A 26077-nucleotide genomic window follows, 5' to 3' on the forward strand; every position below is an offset into this window, starting at 1 on the left:
AATGGTGACTGCACCTCCGAAATACATTTTTGATCAAAACTGCCATACACTGAAGTGACAAAAGTCATGGGATAGCGATATCACGTATACACATAATCGCAAACACGAGGTATAAAACGGCGGTGCAGTGGCTGAGCTGTCATTTGAAAAGGTTCCCGACGTACGTTTGGCCGCATAATGGGAATTAACAGAGTTTGAACACGGAATGTTGTTAGAGCTAAACGCATGGTACACTGCATTTCGGAAACAGAGAATTCAATATTACGAGATCCACAGCGTCAAGAGTGTGCTGAGGTTACCACATTTCGGGTATTACTTCTTACCACGGACAACGCAGTGGCCGATGACCGAGAGAAGCGTTGTTCGCGTAGAGTTATCAGTGCTAACAAGTAAGCAACACTAAGGACAATAACCGCGGAAATGAATGTGGGACGTATGACGAACGAATTCGTCACGAAAAGGCAGCGAAATTTGGTGTTAATGGGCTGTGGCAACCGACAACCGAAGTTAGTGCCTTTGCAAACAGCACAACACATACAGCGCCTCTTCTGGGCTTCATACCTAATCGGTTGGACCCTAGGCGACTTGGAAACCGTGGTCACATCGGTAACGACTTCAGGTGGTAAAAGCTAATGGAAGAGTTTGAGTGTGGCGCAGGCCCCACAAAGCCATGGACCCAAGCTGCTCAAAAGTGGCTCTGAGCACTATGGGACTTACCATCTATGGTCATCAGTCCCCTAGAACTTAGAACTACTTAAACCTAACTAACCTACGCACAGCACACAACACCCAGCCATCACGAGGCAGAGAAAATCCCCGGGAACCCCGGCGTGGGAAGCGAGAACGCTACCGCACGACCACGAAATGCGGGCCCCAAGCTGTTAACAAGGCACTAAGCAAGATAGTGGTTGCTGTGTTTGTATGAAACGTACTGCGTCCTCTGGTACAGTTGAACTGATCATTGATTGGAAATGGTTATGTTCAGCAACCTGGAGACAACTTGCAGTCGTTCATGGATTTCATCATCCAAACAAAGACAGAATTTTTATCGATGGCAATGCGTCATGTGTCCTGGTCACAACTGTTCGTGATTGGTTTAAAGAACATTCCGGCAATTCGAGTGAATGATTTGGCCACTCATATCACCCTACCTGAATCCCATCGTATACTTATGGGACATAGTTCGAGCACAAAATCTTGCATCGGCAACACTTTCGCAATTATGGACTGCTATAGAGGCAGCATGACTCACTATTATTGCAAAGAAATTCCAACGACTTGTTGAATTCATGCCACGTCGATTTACTGCACTTTTTTTTTTTTTTGAGGCATCAGTCTTCTGACTGGTTTGATGAGGCCCGCCACGAAAGCTATGTGGATTAGCTACAGTTTTCCAAAATTCTCTAATAAAACGAAGTCCAGCATTCGTCTTCCCTACCAATAACCTGATATGCTCATTCCATTTCATATTGTTTTGCGACGTTAGGTCGAGATGTTTTATGGATGTGTGTCAAGCATCACCACGTATTCGAAAGTTAAATATTTGTTTTTCCTGTTCACCTACATTAACTTGCATTTTTCTACATTTAGAGCAAGCTGTCATTCATCAAACCAGTTAAGTTTGTGCACCATCTCCGTGACACACTCCCATGTGTCAAACAATTCTGTGACCGTTCACCTTTCCCTTCTTTGTATCAGCTCAGTATCTCCTTTTAGTCTTAGTAGAAGCATGGGATCTCCTCATATAGCGTAATAAGCAGCGCACTAGCCTGCAGGACTAGAAGATTAGCAAGACCTGGTTTGAATAAGCACAGCGGAATACACAACGTGGAATGGTACAAAGACCAGACAGTAATTTTTAAGTAAGTTCCCACCGTCAATGAGGCAAATGCTGGGCTGGCCCCCAATTCAGCCTCAGAGAATCCGATACACTAAGAGTTTAAATACGATATCACAAAGTTTACTCTATTCACAGATTGTGCGGATGTTGGTATGTTCCACATCCACTTCTGAACCATTGGATTCAACCAAATTAAGTATACATATCACTTATTTTACGTTACGAATAACTGTGGGGGTAAGAACCATCAACTATCAAAGGATCGCGGGTGGGAGTGAAAATGCATGACGCCCGAAAACCCTTACTTTAGTCATACATTAGTTGAGAATGTTAGCACCTAGAGACGTTCAAATATGCTTCTGAATTTACCTACAAAACTATATTACTGTACGGTTCATAGATCAGGATATATGAAGTGAGATACAGAGATGCGTGAAAAGTCGCATCATGCATGAAGTTTTAATTTGGTTCTTCTTTACTACTGACTCTGTTCACAACGTATTCCACAGACTGTAGCCACGTATTGCACTCGCTGTACCTGCAAAATTATTCCCTGTGCAGCACATAGTTACGGAGATACGACGTCAAAATCATTGAGCTGCGTGGAATTTGAACTGCAGAGCGAAATTCGCTAGCGTAGATGTGAAACATCCACAAAACGTGTGAAATGTATTAAGTATTTGTGTAATGTATTTTGAATGCGTGTTTTCGGACAAAGACACGGGTGGAAAGGTCATTATTATCCCATGAAACTATTTCAATCAAATTTGGTACACGTATTAGTTACAATGTGGAAAGAAACACTGTAGAGCTAAGAATCATCAGACATCAGTTGGGATCGTGATAACGTGTGTGACAAAAGATGGGGAGGGAGGAAGAGGAGATGGACAGATAGGTATGGAGGAAAGAGATTCAGATAGACAGGAAGAGGAGGAGGAGAATGGTGGGGGTAGTGAGAGGGGAGAGGAGGAGATGGGCAGAGAAAGGAAAGAGGAGGAGATGGACTGGGACAGGAGGAGGAAGAGATAGATAGAGAGAGGAGGAGGCGGAGATGAACATAGAGACGGGCAGGAGGAAATAGGCAGAGAAAGGGAAATAGAGGAGATGAACAGGAAAAGGGAGGTGGGGAGAGCAGATAGACAGAGAGAGAGAGGGGAGAGAAGGTGGCCAAAGGGGGACGAGGAGAAGGGGCTAAAGGTAGATTGGAATAAATACAGACCCGCGCAACGCCGGATACTCATGTAGTTAGGAATAAAACAAATTGTTTTCGAAGAAACTTGAGAATATGGTTTTGGTTTGTCTTTCTGGACGTTAAACTGTTGAGTTGTCATCCCGAAACTGTTTACCGTGCTAAGATTTAACGGTCACTACGCCAATGCAACATTCTGCCTCCCTACATCGTAGCACTTGGACAATCAAAATACTTATTTCCCACCATGTTGCAGAGTGCATTGTACTCTCCTACGCCTCGCGGGATTATTCAAGCTGTCTAAGGCGCAGCAGTCGTGGACTGTGAGGCTGGTCCCGGGGGAGGTTCGACATATTCCTCGGGCATGGAAGTGTATGTTTGTCCTTAGGATAACTTAGGTTAAGTAGTGTGTAAGATTACGGACTGATGACCTTAGCAGTTAAGTCCCATAAGATTTCACACACATTTGAACAGTTTTTTACGCTCGTACCTCTTACTATATCTGAGTATATCCAGCACTGTCGAACGTAATCGTTTTGCCGGTACATATGTTACAGTGTGGGGAGGAATAATGTTGCAAGAGCGCACTGATCTCCAAATTTTCGAAGACGGTTCGCTCGCAGGTCAACGTCATTGTGACACCGCGCTACTTCCCTGTGTGCCTCTTTAGAGCGGTTCTTTCGGCCCTGATACCATTTTCATGAATGACAATGTGCGACCGCATCGAGCAGCGCAGTTGAAGGACTCTGGGAACGATATGTGGCGAATCATTGGCCTGACCGTTACCCCGTCTTGTAAATACCATCCAGCACATGCGTGGTGCTTTAGGGCGACATTTTGAAGAACTTCCGCATGCATCAAAGACCAGCCAGCAGTTGTCAAGTGCGCTGTTGGAGAAATGGAAGGCATGCCGCTGTGGCCGAGCGGTTCTAGACGCTTCAGTCCGGAACAGCGCGACCGCTACTGTCGCAGGTTTGAATCCTGCCTCGGGCATGGATGTGTGTGATGTCCTTAGGTTAGTTAGGTTTAAGTAGTTCTAAGTTCTAGGGGACTAATGACCTCAGATGTCAAGTCTCATAGTGCTCAGAGCCATCTGAACCATTTAGAAATGGAACGCGGTAACACAAGAACTCCTTGCCATACTTGCGGCCGGCATGGGAGCACGGTGCAGATCTTGAGTTGTCATCGATGTTGATCTCACAACCTATTGACTATATGCTCCCTTTTCTAATGGCCTGGGAACCATCATGAATCCGAGAGACTTCAGTGTTATTATTGTCTTTCTAGAAAGGAGTCATTTCTGTTCTTCTCACTGCTCATTTCCATAAGTTGTTTTCAAATTTTCATATATTTATTGACCGAAATTAAAAATTTCCGCACCCCTAAATTTCGATGGACAAAAAGAGATTTTGCGCCAAAATAAGGGGCACACTGACTGAGAGGAGAAAAGGTACCAAAAATTTATTTGTACTTACATGTAAAACGTAGGTATGTACTGTAAACATTTGTTCCAACATTTGTTACACCACACTGACAACATATAGTTCCTTGTTTAGTATCATCACTATCAGTACCTATACTCACTTCATCACTCTCATTCTCAGTCTTACCTTTTTATTCATTGTCCTCGCACAGTACGTCATCCTCACAGCGATGCAGCGCATTCGATATGCACCATTTCTTGGACCACTTAATAATGCTCTCTGATGATACTGAAGACCATGATGCAAGAATCCACACGAACAAAAGAGTGACTGGTGACTTCTTAATCTTACTAGATGGTGTAAGGATATGATGTACCAGGAGCTAATCAGAACACATTTCTCGTAAGTTGTCCTTGAACGGGTTTGTTTATGGCCACCTGTAGTTTTGAAATCATTCCTCCAGGTATTACGACAAAATCTGTTTTTGTGCAGCACGTTTATCTTTTACTTCAGCAGTTAGATGTCTCTTAAAAGCAAACTAGGATGGTCCCTTAGTAATCGGTGCCCCAGGTCTTAGATTTCAAACAGTAGTCAACCAATCAACTATCAGTTGCGTTGACATTCAGCCCTTTTCTTGGCAGAGAATCACTAAGCTCATGGGAAAGATTTCTTCAGAGTGAAATAAGAGCGTAACTTTCCCCTATCGTTTGTGACAGTTAACATCACAGTTCCATTTTTCTTTCCAGGCTCTTCTTAAAGAGAAAATTTTTACCCGTTTCATGTGTAGTGTCATATTATACGGCGTATTACATAGTACTGGCGTTTCGTTAGCGTTGCCAATCTGATGAAAAGGATATGAGCGACACTTTTGCAGATGGATTACGTAACGCTGCAAATTGACCAGCTTCTCCTCGTAATCTGCTGGCATTGTCTGTGCTAGTGTAGTACTTCATAGGAGACGAAGTCAGTTTCCCAGCATAAGCCGACGACACCAACCAATACTCGCGCGAAATTCCTATTGTAGTACCATTAAGATTTTCGCGATTACCAAGGCCTTAACTTGAATAGCTTCTTGTCAGACAGGCATCCCATCTTTGCTCTTATTCTGTACGTGGGAAAGAACCTTAGCCTACAGTTCCGGATGCTTGCCACATTGCTGTCCGCTGAACGATTTTCTGTTTGAAACCGTGTTCTTCCATTTTTCTTCTGAAGCAGCCCAACGTCGCACATTAGATTCGTCGAGTCCATACTTCCTACTGGCCTCTTTGTCGGTTGTGGTTTTGACAGAAAACACAAATATTAGTTCGAAGCCTGCATCGTAGCTATTATGAGTTCCTTGGCTTGATGATGCTTTTCGCTCTAAATGGCCGTCCGTATCGTCATAAATCAGGCTTCCTTAGCAGTAGCCGACTGAAACTGAATTATAAGTTAACGAAACAATGTTGGAAGAGGTACACAGTCTTAACACCAGTAAAAGACCGCTACAAGTTTCCACTGTTACATAATAAAAAGGCTTGTCGCCAGTTTCTCCTACAGACGCTTTTTGTGTTATTGAAAACAAGCTTAATTTTTGTACAGCAGTTGTTTGTAAAAAGAGAAGGTTGCGGATATAAGACGTACCCTTAACTTTCAAGAATGAAATTCGGATAAAAAATGCTGCTTGTTTGCGGGTCAATAGGATATTCAACTCGTGCAATACTGCTATGGCGAGTCCGCGCCAAGATGAGCAATGACATCACCTGCTGATCCTGTGTTTTTCATAGGACGAAGTGCCAGATTGCGTAATTATGAGTGACGGCGTATTCAGCAGATTGCTGTATCACCCTACACTTGTCTGTTGTCGTGAAACAGCGCTGTCGCTCACCTATAAGGGTATCACTTTCTTATCAATTTTTTTTTGCTCGGGTGTACTAAATATTATGTGATCAGTGGTAAGGTACAAGTCGGTTACTTTGAGAAACTGCACATTAAAGTTTCAACAAAACCTGATAAATAAGATATTTCAAGTACAATCGCTGTGATTTTTATTCAGAGAAGTTATTGTTCTCAAATATTTATACAGTAAGGACCGACATGATTTAAAATTGTAAATTCTGAGGGAATTGGGTACCTAACATTGGTTACTTGAAAACTGAATTACCACTGACGTACCACCGTTTACTTGTTGAGGGAGTTAACGATACGTGAACGTGAAACCTCTCAATAATACAAATTTAAAGGGTTGAACTGTTCTGATTCTGACACTAAGATCTGCATTACCAGTTTTTGAAATAATAAAGAAGAACAACCTCGGTAATTAATCTATCTTTGATCACAATACAACTGATTTTATGCAATCAACAAACTACAGGCCATAAACATTAAGAATGTTCTGCAACGATTTTGCCATCACGCTGTCACCAAATATCACGTAATTGATGGTAAAGGACATAACGTTGTCTATTTCCGTAAAGAATTATTCACTTTTAATTGATTAGCAACGATTTCTGAAGCACATTTACCTTCAAAATATTTCCAGGATTTTTATCTGACTCAAAGTTAACTACATCATTCTCCGATTTGTACAATCGTCACTGAAAAAAAAATTTGCTGTCACACGTAACAGAATTTGGCATGTGGTGGATTGATCAGTCTCATTAACAGGTAGTGCGATAAACGGATGGCTGTGAGACAGAACGACGATCATTTGATGACTGTCTTCCCCCACAACGACTGGACGTCAGAGTTCGGCTGTAGCTTACGACATCATGGTTAAAGAAATACTGAGGTTTCACTACACTTTACTCACCAAACTGATAAACGTTACCGTGCCCAAACAGACACGTTCGCAGACCATAATAAGAAGCGTAACGGACCAGTCCATCAACTATCTGTTTACATTGATTTGGGCGCTGGAGGCCTGTTAAATATCAGTCAATTTTTACTTTGGCAGTAGGGTGCGCTACCCAGCTTAGGACCTAGCCATAAAACAGGCTACACTGAGGTAACAAAAGTAATGAGATAGCGATATGCACAGATGCAAATGGCGATAGTATCACCTACATAAGGTATGAAATGGCAGTGAATTGGTGCAGATGTCATTTCCACTCAGGTGATTCACGTGAAAATGTTTCCGGTGTGATTATGGTCGCATGACGAGAATTAACAGACTCTGAACACGGAGCTAGACGCATGGGATGTTCCATTTCGGAAATCGTAAGGGATTTCAAATTCCGGCATCCACAGTGTCAAGAATGGGGCGAGAATACCAAATTTCAGGTATTACCTCTGACCACGCAGAACGTGGTGGCCGACGGCCTTCAGTTAAAGACCGAGAGCAGCGGAGTTGGCATAGGGATGACAGTGCGAACAGACAAGCAACACCGCATGACAGAAGCTCAGAAATGAAAGTGGGGTGCACGACGAAAGTATCAGTTAGGAAAGTGTGACGAAATTTTGTGTTAATAGACTATGGCAAAAGACAGCAGACGCGACTGCTTTCGGTAACAGCAAGACATTGCCTGCAGCGCCTCTCCTCGGCTCGTGGCAGTGACGGTTGGACCATGTGTAAGTAGGCTGTTTAGGTTTTTATGTTGGTAACACCATGTAGCGCTCTGTATTAAAATCACCGACTGTCCTGTGTGCAGTCTGTGATTTTCATAGAAAGCTACGGGGCGTTACCAACATAAAAACCTAAACAGCCTACTTACATAGCCCCCAGTGTGAAGTTCATGTTTCGAAAACTATTCTCATTGTTTTATTTATTTACTTACGTCCTAATTCCTGTAACACTGATGCATATGATTATTTACATTCTTTTGTAAAGCACTTTTACTACAAATGTTATCTGTACTATTATGTTCTTTAATTATGTATTTTGTACCTTTGTAATTGTATTCTCATGTCGTAAATTTGTAATTGTAGAGACACCAGTTCTTAATTATTTTCATTTCATTGCACACATTTCTGTTGGTCATAGGATATGCACAATATGTGAGAAAAAGAGGACTGTTAGTGCTCGCACGTGAGTTGATAATTCAGAAAGGGACTGGTTAACAGCATTGCTGGTTCTAAGGACATCCCAAAAACTTTGTGAGTTCACAAGTGGTGGTTCATGGACTTTTTATAATATCCGCAAGACTCTTCGATAGTGATTGTGCACCCACACAGTCGCAAAAGATGGCTGCTGGCCATCTCTACAAGAACTGCAGTGGGTCTGCACTTTTGGTGGTCCACCAATACCATACTCTCTGCCAGGACTACAGTGGGTCTGCTCTGTGATGACCAACCTACCAATATTCTTCAAAACATTGACTGACTCTACTGTAGGTTTGCTCTGTTGTGGCCCATTACCTGTCTGCACGTCTAGAGTCAGCACTGTCTTTCCGCTTCTTAAAGACAGCATGGAAATCCACTACTTTATTGTTCATTTTCTTTTAAGGTTCAGACTTTGAGAAAAAAGAACTGCAATTACTACTGTGATGAATGATCAGGACTGTCTTTATGAGAACGTAGGCTGTTTAGGTTTTTATGTTGGTAACGCCATGTAGCGCTCTGTATGAAAATCACAGACTGCACACAGCACAGTCAGTGATTTTCATACAGAGCGCTACGTGGTGTTAGCAACACAAAAACCTAAACAGCCTACTTACACATAGACTGGAAAACCGTTACCTGGTCGGATGAGTCCCGATTTCAGTTGGTAAGAGCGGATGGTATTCATGGTCGTGCGTTTCCCAAACAAGGATGGAATTTTTATGGATGACCATGCGCCATGATACCGGACCACAGTTGTTAGCGATGGTTTTGAAGAACATTCTGTACAATTCGGAAGAATGATCTGGCCACCCAACTCGTCCGAAATGAAAAGCATGGAACATTTATGGGACATTATAGAGATATCAGTTCGTGTACAAAATCCCGCACCAGTAACACCTCCGTAGTTATGAGTGGCTGTACACATAGTACTGCTCAATACTTTCGCAGGTATCGTCCAGTGATTTGTTGAGTCCATGCCACTTCGCTGCACCACTCCCAGGTCCGACACGCTATTAGGTAGTATCCAACGACTTTTGTCACCTCAGTCTCATCTTATGGTGCGAACGAAGCCGTTAGACCGTTGGCAACACCCAACTAATAAACTGTCGAGATGAATGCCGTTGTAAACGGGGAGCAAGTCGCTGATTGCCTAGCACAGATGTACGTGCCGAATAAACACGAGAACGGAGGAAACAGTTCGATGCGGAATGCAGTCGGTGACCTCAAGTATCAGTATCTTGGTGAAAATGGCTGAGGTACGCACCCGGAAACGCAGCTGACCCACTGGTGGTTGGGCGTAAGGCAGGTAGTGAAAGGCCAGCAGCTGGCGGCCGTTGCAGGACGGCTGGTAGCGCCCCCTCACTGCGCCCTGGCGAGTGCGCACCACGGGCGAGGCTGCCACGACGACGGCGACCACCAGCACCAGCGGCAGGGCGGCCGCTAAGCGACTGGAGGGCGACATGCCCGGCTGCCCTAGTGCTGCTAGGCGACGATGCGCGCTGCCTCATATATAGCGACCGTGCGGAACATGGCAGCCAACCGTCAACAGCTCCTAATGACCTGCCTCCTTGGCGAGATAATCTTTATGATCTTTGGAGTATACTGACTACAGCCGCAGACGAATGGTAAACAAGGCTATGGCCTTCGAACGACGTGTTATCTAAACAGCCTTCAGCAACTCACAAACTTCTTCATTGCTTCGCCTGTCAGAGAGGGACTGAAAACATCACAAAATGCAGATTTGTAATAAGGAATATAGAAGACTTCCAATAAATAAAAACATAAAAAATAATGTGCTCATTGAAAAGCGCACACGCTCATTCATTAGCAATTGTTTTCACGCAGATGAAATATGAAAAATATCTTGCTAACTAACGTATAGCATCTTCTAATAGCTATGTTAAGTACTGAAACATTGGTATGAGATTCGCTTTTTCAAACAGAGCTGTGGAAATTACTGTTTCTAGTATTGTAGTTCAGAAAGGGACGAATCCAGTGGCGTTTCATGCTTCCAAATCCTACAACTGGTTTAGGGAAAACTACAATATTTAGAACTTAGGAGTTATCTGTCTTGAATATGAAACTGACTGTTACCTTATGCTAAAGTTTCATAGCCGACTAAGGAAATTCATCACGTCGGGCAGACAGGAGAGACAGTGCTTTACCGCCGCGCTACTTGTACAAAAGGAGCACGTAGGAAATTCAGCTTTCGTTATGTCTCTTTCACGTATGTCGAGTGCTGGTTAGTTACGAAAAATAAATTGTCTTTCACAAGCCAACAGATATCAGATATTCTGTCTCATAACGGAAAATGCAGAAGCAACGAAAACAGAACAGTTCAGGAGAAGCCCAGTGAGGCAGTTCTAACTTTGTATTTGATAATGGAAGTAAGAGTGAAGGGAAATACACACTCGTAAGATTTGTTGACCTGGAAGAAGAGCAATGTAAAATGGTAAAAAAAAATGTTTGAAATTCTGAGAAAAATAGGGTCAGCTATAGGAAAAGACGAGTAGTATACAATACTTCAAAGAAACAAGAGGGAGCAATTAGACTGAAGGAGCAAGAACGAAGTGCTCGGAGTAGAAAAGACCTAAGACAGGGATATAGTCTTTCTCATCCACTGTTCAATCGATGGAGCAATGACAGAAATAAAACAAGGCCTGAAGAGTGGTATTAATACTCAGGCTGAAGCGATATCAATGACAGGATCCCTTAATGACATTGCTATCATGAATAAAATCATCATCATCAACAACATCATTTAAGACTGATTATGCCTTTCAACGTTCAGTTTGGAGCGTAGCCCCCCTTATAAAATTCCTGCATGATCCCCTACCATTGGTGCCTCTTCTGATGTTAAGCCTATTACTTCAAAATCATTCTTAACCGAATCCAGGTACCTTCTCCTTGGTATGCCCCGACTCCTCCTACCCTCTACTGCTGAACCCATGAGTCTCTTGGGTAACCTTGCTTCTCCCATGCGTGTAACATGACCTCACCATCTAAGCCTGTTCGCCCTGACTGCTACATCTATAGAGTTCATTCCCGGTTTTTCTTTGATTTCCTCATATTGGACACCCTCCTGCCATTATTCCCATCTACTAGTACCTGCAATCATCCCAGCTACTTTCATATCCGTAACCTCAACCTTGTTAATAAGGTAACCTGAATCCACCCAGCTTTCACTTCCATACAACAAAGTTGATCGAAAGATTGAACGGTGCACAGATAACTTAGTCTTGGTACTGACTTCCCTGTTGCAGAAGAGAGTGGATCGTAGCTGAGCGCTCACTGCTTTAGCTTTGCTACACCTCGATTCCAGTTCTTTCACTATGTTGCCATTCTGTGAGAATATGCATCCTAAGTACATGAAATCGTCCACCTGTTCTAACTTTGTTCCTCCTATTTGGCACTCAATCCGTTTATATTTCTTTCCCACTGACATTACTATTGTTTTGGAAATGCTAATCTTCATACCATAGTCCTTACATTTCTAATCTAGCTCTGAAATATTACTTTGCAAACTTCCAATCGAATCTGCCATCACAACTAAGTCATCCGCATATGCAAGACTGCTTACTTTGTGTTCACATATCTTAATCTCACCCAGCCAGTCTATTGTTTTCAACATATGATCCATAAATAATATGAACAATAGTGGAGACAGGTTGCAGCCTTGTCTTACCCCTGAAGCTACTCTGAACCATGAACTCAATTTACCGTCAACTCTAACTGCTGCTTGACTGTCCATGTAAAGACCTTTAATTGCTTTCAAAAGTTTGCCCCCTGTTCCATAATCTCGTAGAACAGACAATAACTTCCTCCTAGGAACCCCGTCATATGCCTTTTCTAGATCTATAAAGCATAGATACAATTCCATCTTCCACGCATAACACTTCTCCATTATTTGCCGTAAGCTAAAGATCTGGCCCTGACAACATCTAAGTGGCCTAAACCCACACTGACTTTCATCCAATTGGTCCTCAACTAATACTCGCACTTTCCTTTCAGCAATACCTGAGAAGATTTTACCTACAACACTGACTAAAGAGATACCTCTGTAGTTCTTACAATCTTTTCTGTTTCCATCTTTAAAGATTGGTGTGATTACTGCTTTTGTCCAGTCTGCTGGAACCTGTCCCGACTCCCAGGCCATTTCAGTTATCGTGTGTAGCCATTTAAGACCTGACATTCCACTGTATTTGATGAGTTCCGACTTAATTTCATCCACCCCAGCTGCTTTATTGCGCTGCAATCTATTGACCATTTTATCCACTTCCTCAAATGTGATCCTATTTCCATCATCATTCCTATCCCATTCTACCTCGAAATCTGAAACATTACTGATCGTATTTTCACCCACATTGAGCAACTCTTCAAAATATTCCCTCCATCTGCCCAAGGCATCCACAGGATTCACCAACAGTTTTCCTGACCTGTCCAAAATACTTGTCATTTCCTTCTTACCTCCCTTTCGAAGACTGCAAATTACACTCCAGAATGGTTTTCCAGCAGCTTGAGCCATAGTCTCCAACCTGTTTCCAAAGTCTTCCCAAGATTTCTTCTTGTATGCTGCAATTATCTGTTTGGCTTTGTTTCTTTCTTCAACATAACTTTCTCTGTCTACCTGAGTTCCAGTATGTAGCCATTTTCGATACGCCTTCTTTTTCTTTTAGAGGCTGCCTTGACTGTGACATTCCACCAAGCTGTTTGCTTCATCCTACTTTTACATACTACTGTTCCAAGAAATTCTTTAGCCACTTCTAGTACTGCGTCCCTGTACCTTGTCCATTCCTTTTCCAGTGACTGTAATTGACTACATTCAACTAACTAGTACCTTTCTGAAATCGCTGTTATGTACTTGTGCCTGATTTCCTTATCCTGAAGCTTCTCCAATCTTATCCTCCTACATATGGACCTGACCTCCTGCACTTTCGGCCTCACAATCCCAATTTCACTGCAGATTAAATAATGATCAGTGTCATCAAAGAATCCCCTGAATACACGTGTGTCCCTCACAGCCTTCCTGAATTCTTGATCTGTTATTATGAAGTCAATCACAGATCTGGTTCCCCTGCCTTCCCAAGTATACCGGTGAATGTTCTTACGTTTAAAAAAGGAGTTTGTGATTACTAAGCCCATACTTGCACCGAAATCCAAGAGTTGTTTCCCGTTCCTGTTGGCCTCCATATCTTCTCCAAATTTACCCATTACCTTTTCATACCCTTCTGTTCGATTTCCAATCCTGGCGTTAAAATCACCCATGAGCAGAACACTGTCCTTGTCCTTTACGCTAACAACTACATCACTGAGTGCCTCATAAAAACTATCCATCTTATTTTGATCTGTCCCTTCACAATGCGAATATACTGACACAATCCTAATTTTCTTGCTAGACACGGTCAAATCTATCCACATTAGTCGTTCGTTTATATACCTTATTGCAACTACGCTGTCCATTTCTTTCCTGATGTAAAGCCCTACACTCCATTGTGCCATTCCTGCTTTGACTCCTGACAGGTAGACCGTGTATTCTCCCACTTCCTCTTCTTTCTCACCCCTTACCCGAGTGTCACTAACAGCTAAAACGTTCAGCTTCATCTTACTTGCAGCCTCTGCCAGCTGTACCTTCTTCCCAGAGTAGCCCCAATTGATATTAATGGCTCCCCATCTCATTACCATTTGTTTGCCAAGTCGTATCTTAGGAGTCCCTGGTTTGTCCAAAGGTCAGAGGCATTTTGCTCTGATTGTTGCCAGCATCATATTTAAAGTACCAGGGAAGCAGGTTGCTAACCTCACTTGCCCCGAGTCCCATTGGGTGTTACCTCTAACGGCTGAGGGACTAACCGGTGGATTTGGTAGTCTTTGCCGTATGAGCACAAAGGTGACCACGACTCAGAATATGTCCGAAGATGCCCAGCCTTATTCCAAAGTAACTGGTATCCCGACTGTCGGAACCACTTACTTGGCCACTCATACGTTGCCAGTGGTTCATGAACTAACTAGGACATGACTACAGGAACCCACCCCATGAACCATGAATAAAAGTGAACAAAACTCACAGGACCTGTATCACTGGCAAAAACGGAATACCTGGAAAAGAGAAGTCTATTAGTATGAAACGTAGGCCGTAATTTGAGAAATAATTTTCTGAGCATTAGTCGAAACAAGGCCCCGGGAGTAGCTAACATTCCATTGGAACTACTGACAGCCTTGGGAGAGCCAGTCCTGACAAAACTCTACCATCGGGTGAGCAAAATGTATGACCCAGGCGAAATACCCTCAGACTTCAAGAAGAATATAATAATTCCAATCCCAAGAATGCAGGCGTTGACAGATGTGAAAATTACCAAACTGTCAGTTTAATAAGTCACGGTTGGAAAATACTAACGCGAATTCGGTACAGACGAATGGAAAAACTGGTAGAAGCCGACCTCGGGGAAGATCAGTTTGGATTCTGTAGAAATATGGGAACACGTGAGGCAATACTGACCCTACGACTTATCTTAGAAGCTAGATTAAGAAAAGGCAAAACTACATTTCTAGGTTTTGTAGACTTGAGAAAGCTTTTGACAATATTGACTGGAGTACTCTCTTTCAAATTCTGAAGGTGGCATGGGTAAAATACATGGAGCGAAAGGCTCTTTACAATTTGTACAGAAACCAGATGGCAGTTATAAGAGTCGAGGGGCTTGAAAGGGAAGCAGTGGTTGGGAATGGAGTGAGACAGGGTTGTAGCCTCTCCCCGATATTATTCAATCTATATATTGAGCAAGCAGTAAAGGAAACAAAAGAAAAATTCGCAGTAGGTATTAAAATCCATGAAGAACAAATAAAAACTTTGAGGTTCGCCGATGACATTGTAATTCTGTCAGAGACAGCAAAGGACATGGAAGAGCAGTTGAACGGAATGGACAGTGTTTTGAAAGGAGGATATAAGATGAACATCAACAAATGCAAAACGAGGTTAATGGAATGTAGTCGAATTACGTCGGGTGATGCTTAGGGAATTAGATTATGAAATGAGGCACTTAAAGTAGTAAATGAGTTTTGCTATTTGGAGAACAAAGTAACTGATGATGGTCGAAGTAGAGAGGATATAAAATGCAGACTGGCAATGGGAAGGAAAGCGTTTCTGAAGAAGAGAAATTTGTTAACATCGAGTATAGATTTAAATGTCAGGAAGTCGTTTCTAAAAGTATTTGAATAGAGTGTAGCCATGTATGGAAGTGAAACATGGATGATAAATAGTTTGGACAAGAAGAGAACAGAAGCTTTCGAAATGTGGTGCTACCTAAGACTGCTGAATTTTAGATGGGTAGATCACGAAAATAATGAGGAAGTATTGAATAGGATAGGGGAGAAGAGGAGTTTGTGGCACAACTTGACTAGAAGAAGGGATCGGTTGGTAGGACATGTTCTGAGGCATCAAGGGATCACCAATTTAGTATTGGCGGGCAGCGTGGAGGGTAAAAATCGTAGAGGTAGACCAAGAGATGAATACACTAAACAGATTCAGAAGGATGTAGGCTGCAGTACGTATTGGGAGATGAAGAAGCTTGCACAGGATAGAGTAGCATGAAGAGCTGCATCAAACCAGTCTCAGGACTGAAGACCACAACATCAACAACGACGTTTGGAGATCAACATCGTATGGTAGTGAAACATGGACTGTGAGAAAACCAGAATAGAAGAGAATCGAATCATTTGAGATGTGGTGCCACAGAAGAATGCTGAAAATTAGATGAACGGAAAAGGTAAGAAATGAAGTAGTTCTCCGCAGAATGCGAATGTATGGAAAATACTGATAAGGATAAGTGACAGGATGTTCGAACATCTGTTAGGGCTTCAGGAATTACATAGAAGGAATGGATGTCTTGCACAAGCCAAGAGAAATTAAATATGCTATTCCCTTACGGACAATACAGAAGCAACGTGAAGAGTGTAGTTTCGTAGCACTCACAAAGGTATCCAGACAGACTGTGTTACACAAGACTGGCAATTCAGCGAATGCACAAAAAACTGTTGATGGAAGGGAAATGACAGATAATGTCTATAACTACTGCCGTATTCTTGAACATGTTCTCAGTTCGAATATAATAAACTTTCTTGACACTGAGAAGCTTATGTCAAAGAATCAGCACGGTTTTAAAAAGCATCGCTAGTGCCATTTAGCCGGCCGTTGTGACCGAGCGGATCTAGGCGCTTTGGTCTGAAGTCGCGCGACCGCTACGGTAGCAGATTCGAATCTTGCCTCGGGCATGGATGTGTGTGATGTCCTTAGGTTAGTTGGGTTTAAGAAGTTCTAAGTTCCAGTCCCACAGTGTTCAGAGCCTTTTGAACCACTTTTTTTTTAATTTTTAGTTTTTTTATTCACCAAAATCAAGCACCCCAACGGGAACAGAATACTATTACAGCCACGTCGTTGTTCCTGGATCACGGTTAGCGAGCTTCTATCCAGAAAGTTAAACGGCTAAGCATATTTTACTGTATTATCATATTACCAACACTTAAGTCAATGTCGAACATAAATATCGCCGTTAGAACACAAAAGTTTACATTTACATCGTAAATCAATTGTATAAATGGGTTGGTTCTTAACTGCACAAACGGGGATGCTCGATATTTGCCGATTACAGCCACATCTGCCACGAATGTAAAACAGTAGTACGAGTAAACCGTAGCTCTTTTTGGGCGTAGAATCCATATCCAATAAAAATGTGAGGTTCTCATTTGAAAATACGAAGTTGATCTCACCCATCAGGAGGTGTGGCTAGGAGGTGATCAGTTTAGCACAGATGATTGTTCCCTTTCATAATATTAACTTCTCAACTGGAACATTTTTTTCGTAAGATGCGTCGCTTTGGAGATATTTAGCTGTCTCGCGTTAAACCAAACGCTCTGTGTAGAGGGTGAGTCACCTAAAACTTGCATATGGATTTTGTTGCAACAGTTTAGTACGAGTCATTTACAAGGCATTATGATTTGAAAAGTTTCCACACCGAAGTTTGCTTGTTCCATTCAGCCTGCGTAGCTGCTAGGTACGAAGTTGTTATGTTTGCTTACAATGTAATTGTCTGTTCCTTGAGTGCTAGTGACTTGCTAGTCAATTGGTGTGTGACAGTCCAAACAGTAGGTCGTGAGTGGGCGAAGGAATTTACTAATGTAGAAAACATGCACATGGCGTATAGAGAGTGTAGGAAGAATGCAGTTCGTTCTTGCACGGTGTATGTGGCAACATAACCCAACAGACGTCAACCATCTCGACAGTTATCTATCATCCTCAACAACCAGTTACGTGAAAGTGATAGTGTAACACCTAGTCAACATAACAAAAGGAAACAAGTGATGACAGAAGAGGGGGAAATTAATGTTCTTGCTGCTGTTGCAGTTGGTCCGCACGTTATTCCCTCGCAACCGCAAGGGTAGACACGTGTCCTTCACATTCCACATCGATGTGGATTCTATACCTGCTGTGTTTCTTTCCATCAAGAGCTGAAAGGAAACGATTACAAGAAAAGTGTTAGCCTCTGCACGTGTGCGATGGAGCACTGAAGGTGCAGAACTATCGCAGCCTCCTACATACCATCTTCCACGGATGCTAGAAGTAGTACGACTCACAGTCCTGCAACAAACACCACTGGCATCCTAATTTGCCCTTCTTTTAATTTGTTAATGTCAACAGGAATTTTTGTATATAAAAAGAGTCGGATTGCACAAAAATACACTTTCTAAGGATTATCACAATCTGCTTATTGGCTAAGAATACGACCCCTTGAGTACCAATCCATTCTGTGACAACCACCCGTCAGTCGTACTTTCCGTTTCAGCAATACTTGTAGTGCACGTTTTGGGTAATTGACCCTGTACGTATCAACTAGTTTCGGCGAATTGAATGCCATCGTCAGATCATCTACACACGTGAACCATACTCTTCCTCTATGTAGTGCACAATCATTTTCTCATGAACATGTTTGGGAACAACTCGTTGAAGAAGGAGCTCCTTGACTAATGACTGTACACTACACAAACTTCAAAATGGTCCATTTATGTAGATGATCTGAAGATGGCAATCTAACTAGTTGAAATTAGTAGTCTACATATATATTTATTGCGATATGTCCAAATAAACGTCTCTAGGAAAAAAATTTCGTTATTAAAATTCAGAAATCGCTCTCCTGCTGCCAGTGTCAGGTAACCATAAAAACAGAACTGTTACCGTATATTTGGCTAAGTCCGATTAGTACCACCTATAAACTTAATTTTAAAAATGTCTGAAGTCGGCACACTCTTCGTATCCACAAAGGTGTAGCGTGTGTCCGCTGCCTACTAAATTTCTGAAGGTGCGCCTAACGAACGAAACCGGTAATTGAGGAAGGTTTTTTGCGATTTGCGGATGCTCCACGGTTTTATTTAGTTATATGAAATATTCAAAATGAAATTTTAGTTGCCTCACAAAATTGGTATACAGGAAAACTGCAAGTTGACTGGATGAGCATTTCCGCCTTTTAGTAAAATACAGTACATACTAGGAGCAGAAATTACTGTCGCTCTACTTGGAGAAAGAAACGGATACTGCTATCTCTGTAACTAACACTGCTATGAAAATAGACTACACTCATTTAGTGACACTTTTCCACATTTCATTTGGATGACAAATGTGGGACAGTGGAGCAAATTTCTGAGACGAACAGCGTAGCTGAATCACCCTAAGTCGCACGGGGTAGCCCCGCGGTCTTAGGCGTCTTGTCACGGTCCGCGCGGCTCCCCCCGTCGCAGGTTCGAGTCCTACCTCGGGCATGTGTGTGTGTGTGTGTGTGTGTGTGTGTGTGTGTGTGTGTGTGTGTGTGTGTGTAAGTTAGTTTAAATAGTGTGTAAGCTTAGGGACCGATGACTTCAGCAGTTTGGTTCCATAAAACCTTACCACCAATTTACAACTTCAACACTTTATACACGGCAGCGAAAAGTGCTGCCTCTTGAAGTACCACTTCGAAATTTATTACAATTTATGGAAATATTCATAACATCATGGGCATTAAATGACTATAAACTTAAAACCCATTTGGAACCTATGGCATTCATCAACTTAAGTATGAACTGCGACCGCTGGGCACGAACATACAGTCTTGTTCTTTGTCAGGGGTGAAGAGAGGTTAGGAATGTCTTCTTGAGAAATTTGTTGTCATGCCCGAAACGCATGCTGTTACTGTTAAGAACAGTTAAGAAAGATATTTTTTTTTCTGGTCATCAGTCTTCAGATTGGTTTGACGCGGTCCTCCACGAATTCCTCTCCCGTGCCAAGTTCTTCATCTCACAGTAGCACTTGCAGCCTACTTCCTCAATTATTTGCTGGATGTATTCCTGTCACTGCCTTCCTCTACAGTTTTTGCCCTCTAAAACTCCCTCTAGTACCGTGGAAGTCAGTCCCTGCTGTTTTAACAGATGTACTGTCAACCCGTCCCTTCTCCTTGTCAGTGTAACAGTCTTCGCTTGGCTAGGAATACCCTTTTATTGCCAGTCCTAGTCTGCTTTTGATGCCCTCCCTCTTCCATCCGTCATAGGTTAGTCTGCTGCCTACGTAGCAGAATTCCTTAACTTCATCTACTTCGTGATTATCAGTCCTGATAAGTTTTTCGCTGTTCTTACTTATGCTACTTCTCATTACTTTCGGCTTTCTCCGTCCATATTCTGTACTCATTAGAGTATTCATTCCATTCAGCAGATCATCTAATGCTTTCACACTTTCACACGGCATAGATATGTCATAAGCGAATCGTATCATTAATGTGCTTTCACCATGAAATTTAATACCAAATCCTGGACCTTTCTTTTCTTTCCAACAATGCTTCTTCGATGTACAGATTGAACAGCAGGGGCGAAAGACTATATCCTTGTCTTACACTCCTTTTTACTCGAGCACTCCGTTCTTGGCCGTCCATTCTTATTCCCTCTTAGCTCTTATACATATAGGATGTTACCCGTCTTACTCAATGGTTTACCCCTATTTTTCTCCGAATCTTCAACATTTGCTCCTTTTTACATTGTCGGACACTTTTTCCAGGTCGAGAAATCCCATGAATGGTTCAAATGGCTCTGTGCACTATGGGACTTAACATCTGATGTCATCAGTCCCATAGACTTAGAACTACTTAAACCTAACTAACTTAAGGACATCACACACATCCATGTCCGAGCCAGGATTCGAACCTGTGGGCGAGCGGTTCCAGGCTCTTCAGTTCGGAACTGCGCTGCTGCTACGGTCGTAGGTTCGAATCCTGCCTCGGGCATGGATGTGTGTGATGTCCTTAGGTTACTTAGGTTTAAGTAGTTCTAAGTCTATGGGACTGAAGACCTCCGATGTTAAGTCCCATAGTGTTTAGAGCCATTTGATTTGAGTAACTCGTCATTCCATAGCACTTCTGTATCCCACTTCTTAGCGCATTGATTCGTCCTGAGTAATCTTTTTTTAAACTTCAGCACACTCTTCATCACAACTACACTGTAATCTGCGTCTGTATCTGTTCTAGGTACCCCTTACAATCCAGTATCTGATTTCGGAATCTGTGTTTGACCATGATGTAATATAGTGGAATTCCTCACGTATCACCTGGTCTTTTCCAACTATACTTCCTCCTCTCGTGATTCTTGAACGGAGTATTCACAATTACTACCTAAAATTTATTACAGAACTCCGCTAGTCTTTTCCCCTCCCGTTCCTTGTCCCAAGCCGTTATTCATCTGTATCCCTTCATTTTGCTACTTCTCCTACAACTGCATTCCAGTCCCCCATGACTATTACATTTTCATCTCCCTTTATATACTGTATTAGCCTTTCAATGTCCTCATATACTTCCTCTATCTCTTCATCTTCAGGTTGCGACGTCAGCATGTATACCTGAACTATTGTTGCCGGTGTTTGTTTGTTGTCGATTCTAATAAGAACAACCCTATCACTGAACTGTTCACAGTAACACACTCTCTGCCCCTCCTTCCTATTCACAACGAATCCTACTCCTGTTACACCATTTTCTGCTGCTGTTGATTGACTGACACCTAATATATCTAGACTGAGCCTTTGCATTTCCCTTTTCAGATTTTCTAGCTCTCCTGCCACGTTCAAGCTTCTGACATTCCACTCCCTGACTCGTAGAACATTATCCTTTCGTTGTTTATTTAATCTTTTCGTCATGGTTACCTCTCTCTTGGCAGTCCCTTCCCAGAGATGCGAATGGAGGACTATTCCGGAATCTGTTGCCAACGGAGAGATCATCATGACACTTTTTAGTTACAGGCCACATGTGCTGTGGGTACACGTTATGCGTCTTTAATGAAGTGGTTTGCATTGCCTTCTGCACGGTCATGCCTTGATCATTGCTGATGCCTCCGCCTATAGGGGCAGTTTCCCACCCCAAGGAAAAGAGAATGCCCTGAACCTCAGTCCGCTCCTCCGCCCTTTTGACAAGACCGTTGGAAGAATGAGGGTGACTTCTTGTGCTGGAAGTCTTCGGCCTCCTAATTCTGATTGTTAGTCAAATTTTAAGCCGTGGAGGGCTTCGAACGCGGCACCGTAGACATGCTGATTACTAACCAAAGACGATACTCCTAGGACACGGTAACGAAGATTGCCAGCGGGAGATTGAAAGTACATGTCTTCTCATGGCATCCCAGGTAAGCTCTGTAGGGGACAAATCAAGGAACTCGGCACGTAAGTTAAATATACGTACAATCTTCGAGAAGTCTCTGATGTGAACCACGATGTGCACATCAGACTGCATCAAAAATCTGCTAACTCTATAAGATCGGTATTCGACAGGGAAGTGTTCATTTATTCTGCTCCTGATAACAAGTACTTTTAATAGTAGATGATCTGGATGCTGATCTTATATACGTCAGAAACGTTACAAGAACGGTCCCAAAACCTCATGAACATTGATCCCGGCCCAAAGTTTTCTGCCATTTGGGGTAAAATAAAAATCGTATCATATGAACAATACGTACAATTTTTACAAATTTACTGCGATTATTTAGCCAAGAATCTAAATGAAATGATAATCAAGATTCATAATTTTCCTCGAACTTGTTACAACTTTGCTGACAGCTTTAGCAAGTCAATTCGATATACACTCCTGGAAATTGAAATAAGAACACCGTGAATTCATTGTCCCAGGAAGGGGAAACTTTATTGACACATTCCTGGGGTCAGATACGTCACATGATCACACTGACAGAACCACAGGCACATAGACACAGGCAACAGAGCATGCACAATGTCGGCACTAGTACAGTGTATATCCACCTTTCGCAGCAATGCAGGCTGCTATTCTCCCATGGAGTCGATCGTAGAAATGCTGGATGTAGTCCTGTGGAATGGCTTGCCATGCCATTTCCACCTGGCGCCTCAGTTGGACCAGCGTTCGTGCTGGACGTGCAGACCGCGTGAGACGACGCTTCATCCAGTCCCAAACATGCTCAATGGGGGACAGATCCGGAGATCTTGCTGGCCAGGGTAGTTGACTTACACCTTGGGTTTTCTTTTACGAAGAAAGTTTATTCGAGCTGACCAACGCCTGATGTCCTCTGTAGGAAAAGCAAAGAGGGAAGTTGGAACTGAGCGGACAAATGAGGTGGGTTTCCAAGGTGTAGTATCAAACTCTGGAAATTTCAGATTCTTAGACACTGATCCCTCAAAGGCATTATTTACTCTTTTGTTGAGCCCACTAGTGCTGCGTTACGCTGTATAGCGTCGGGGTGGTGAGTCCGAGTCTGCCCAGCTTTGGACTAAGCGTATCATTACGTCGTTGAAAGGCACGTGGCTTTTCGCGCTAGATCAGCACACAGTGATTGGGCAGGTCCTAAGATTAATAAGCACCGAAGCGCGGATTCAGAGTCTGGAAAAGTAGCATCTTTGGGGCAGAGACTAGTGGGGCAGAGGAAGTCTTAAGGACGTAGTTACTCAGGTCTGCATAAAAGCATTGGGAGTAGTTGAACTGTTCGCACTGTCAGAAAGATTAACACAAACAAAGTTACTTTCCACAGTCAGACTCAGTAAATTTCCGTTGCAGAAGCACTGAGTCTGTCATACAGTTTTTCCTGTGGTTGTTGTACTTTTTGCGACGTTAACATGCTACACATCCAAATGACTTGCCGCTGAGTTTATTCCTTTGGTGACCGTTTTAAGCGTAGTTGCCACATGTCTAGTGCCGTACTTTCGACGTGTGGTTGAGGTTATGACACTTGAAATATCTTGGTGCTGTATCATAGACTTTTACATGGCTTTCAAATGGTTCAAATGGCTCTAAGCACTATGGACTCAACTTCTGAGGTCACAGTTCCCTGGAGTTAGAACTACTTAAACCTAACTAACCCGAGGACATCACACACATCCATACCGGAGGAAGGATTGGAACCTGCGACCGTAGCAGCAACACTGTTCCGGACTGAAGCGCCTAAAACCTCTCGGTCACAGGGGCCGGCTACCTGGTTTTATCCTGTAATATATTCCTAGGTTCTGTAGTTACTTCGATAGTTTGATAGCATCATCTTTAAGCCGTCACCGTCCCCCTCATATTGTTTTTAAGCAGAGTGTCATCTCCATAACAATTAGGGTATTTGTACTTCGTTTTGTTCAGTTAGTAAGAGTTTTCTAGTATTTCATCTGTTGTTTATTTTGGTGTTTCGTATATTGCCAGCGGAGTGCTTTCCTTTTACGGTAGCACCCACTTTGTTTTAATAGCTTTTTCTTAATGAATGATTTTTTGAATTCTTGTATTTTCAGGTCCTAAAATGGTAATTTTTTGAGTGACCTAACAGCTTTCATTTAAAGGATATCCTTTACAAGGCTTACTGTCTCTAACAACCTTCCAAATTTTACTGTCTGTTGCCGACTCGGACATAGCGTTTATGTTGTTTGTTTACTTCATATTTACTGCTGCGTGTGAAACACATGGTCCTGCAACTTTAGCGTAAGTTTTTAGTTTTCTTGTTTTTACCTATCATTTCTGTCTTCAAGCAATTTGAATTGTGTTTCTAGCGCTGATACTGACCTTCTACCAATTGCATATGAAGTTTTCGTATCTCACCATGTACACTTATCAGCCTAAACATTATGACCCCGACCTACTATCGATATAAACCTGTCCTGGCTATAGCAGTGTCACCTGACGAGGAATGACTTCCAGTCAGACACATGCGTGGTACATATAGTTATGTACCACGCATGTGTCTGACTGGAGCCTGTTGTCGGTATGTAGAATGGGGAAGGCGCACAACCCGCCCCCCTGAATTTGGTTGGTTCAAATGGCTCTGAGCACTATGGGACTTAACATCTATGGTCATCAGTCCCCTAGAACTTAGAACTACTTAAACCTAACCAACCTAAGGACATCACACAACACCCAGCCATCACGAGGCAGAGAAAATCCCTGACCCCGCCTGGAATCGAACCCGGGAACCCGGGCGTGGGAAGAGAGAACGCTACCGCACGACCACGAGATGTGGGCCTCCCTGAAGTTGACCAAGGTCAGATTTTGATGTACCGGAGGCTCGGCACGAGCATTTGGGATGTTGCGCGACTTGTCCGGTGTTCGAGGAGTGCTGTGCTGAATGTCAACACTTGGTGAAACCACACCCAGATGTCGTGCGGCTGGTCGGCCACCCCTCATTACAGATGTTAGGCGTCGCTGGCTGGGATGACTGGTAAATAAGACAAGCGGCGAACTGTGGCAAAACTATCATCAGACGTCGATGCTGGACAGAGTGCAAGTGTGTCTGAACACACAGTACACCGAAAGCTCCTAACGATGGCCCTACGCAGCCGACGGTGTATGCGTGTACCGACGTTAATACCACGATATCGACAACAACAACTGAAATGGGCACTTGACCATCGGCACTGGCGTAACGTCAGTGCGTTGCATGGTCTGATGGATCCCGATACCATCTTACTCATGCGGATGCGAGGGCGCGAATCTGTCCTCTTCCAGGGGAACAGCTCCTTGACACCTGTACCGCACGGAGACAAGCTGGCGACGGCTCTGTTTTCCTCTGGGCAACATTCATGTGGCCATCCATGGGTTCATGAGTCCAGGAATATCGTACACTGGTTCGCAGACCACTTACACCCCTTCATGACCATTATGTTTCTTTTGAACAAGATAATGCGCCATGTCACAAGGCCAGGAGTGTGACGGAGTTGTTTGAGGAGCACAGTGGCGAGTTCCAATTGATGTGCTGCCTCCCATCTCCCCAGATGTGAATCAGTTCGAACACATCTGGGATGTGACTGATCATGGCGTCAGAGCTCATCTCTTCCCCTCCCCGGGATTTTCGGGAATTAGGTGACTTGTGTGTGCAGATGTGGTGCCAATACTTTCCAGCGACCTACCAACGCTTCATCACTTCCCTGCCACGCTGTGGCGTCCTCAAAGATGGACTTACCGTCTATTAGGTAGCTGGTCATTATATTCTGGCAGATGACTGTACCTGTTACATGTACAGTGACTGGACATAAATACGGGAGCACCGTAAGAAATACATGCTTGAACATACATTCAGATGCTAACCAAGCCTGCAGACTGCGCTGTTGTATTTGACCACAAACGGCACATA

At 43.1% G+C, this 26077-nt stretch overlaps 1 protein-coding gene across 3 annotated transcripts in view; it reads right to left on the reverse strand.

Annotated features, from left to right (window-relative positions):
* Positions 1-26077, reverse strand: part of LOC126355941 (juvenile hormone esterase-like) — a 101740-nt gene that overhangs the window by 61480 nt on the left and 14183 nt on the right. Inside the window, exon 1 of one of the 3 annotated variants that reach the window (XM_050006525.1) lies at positions 9735-9948. The exons of 1 other annotated variant lie outside the window; for it this stretch is intronic. In XM_050006525.1, coding sequence (XP_049862482.1) covers positions 9735-9932 — 198 coding nt within the window. In that variant the 5' untranslated portion in view covers positions 9933-9948. Of the gene's footprint in view, positions 1-9734; positions 10188-26077 lie in introns of those variants that run through there. One more of the 3 variants, XM_050006526.1, reaches the window with a different exon arrangement.

Source organism: Schistocerca gregaria, chromosome 3 (genome assembly GCF_023897955.1).
Source record: "Schistocerca gregaria isolate iqSchGreg1 chromosome 3, iqSchGreg1.2, whole genome shotgun sequence".
Lineage (NCBI taxonomy): Eukaryota > Metazoa > Arthropoda > Insecta > Orthoptera > Acrididae > Schistocerca > Schistocerca gregaria.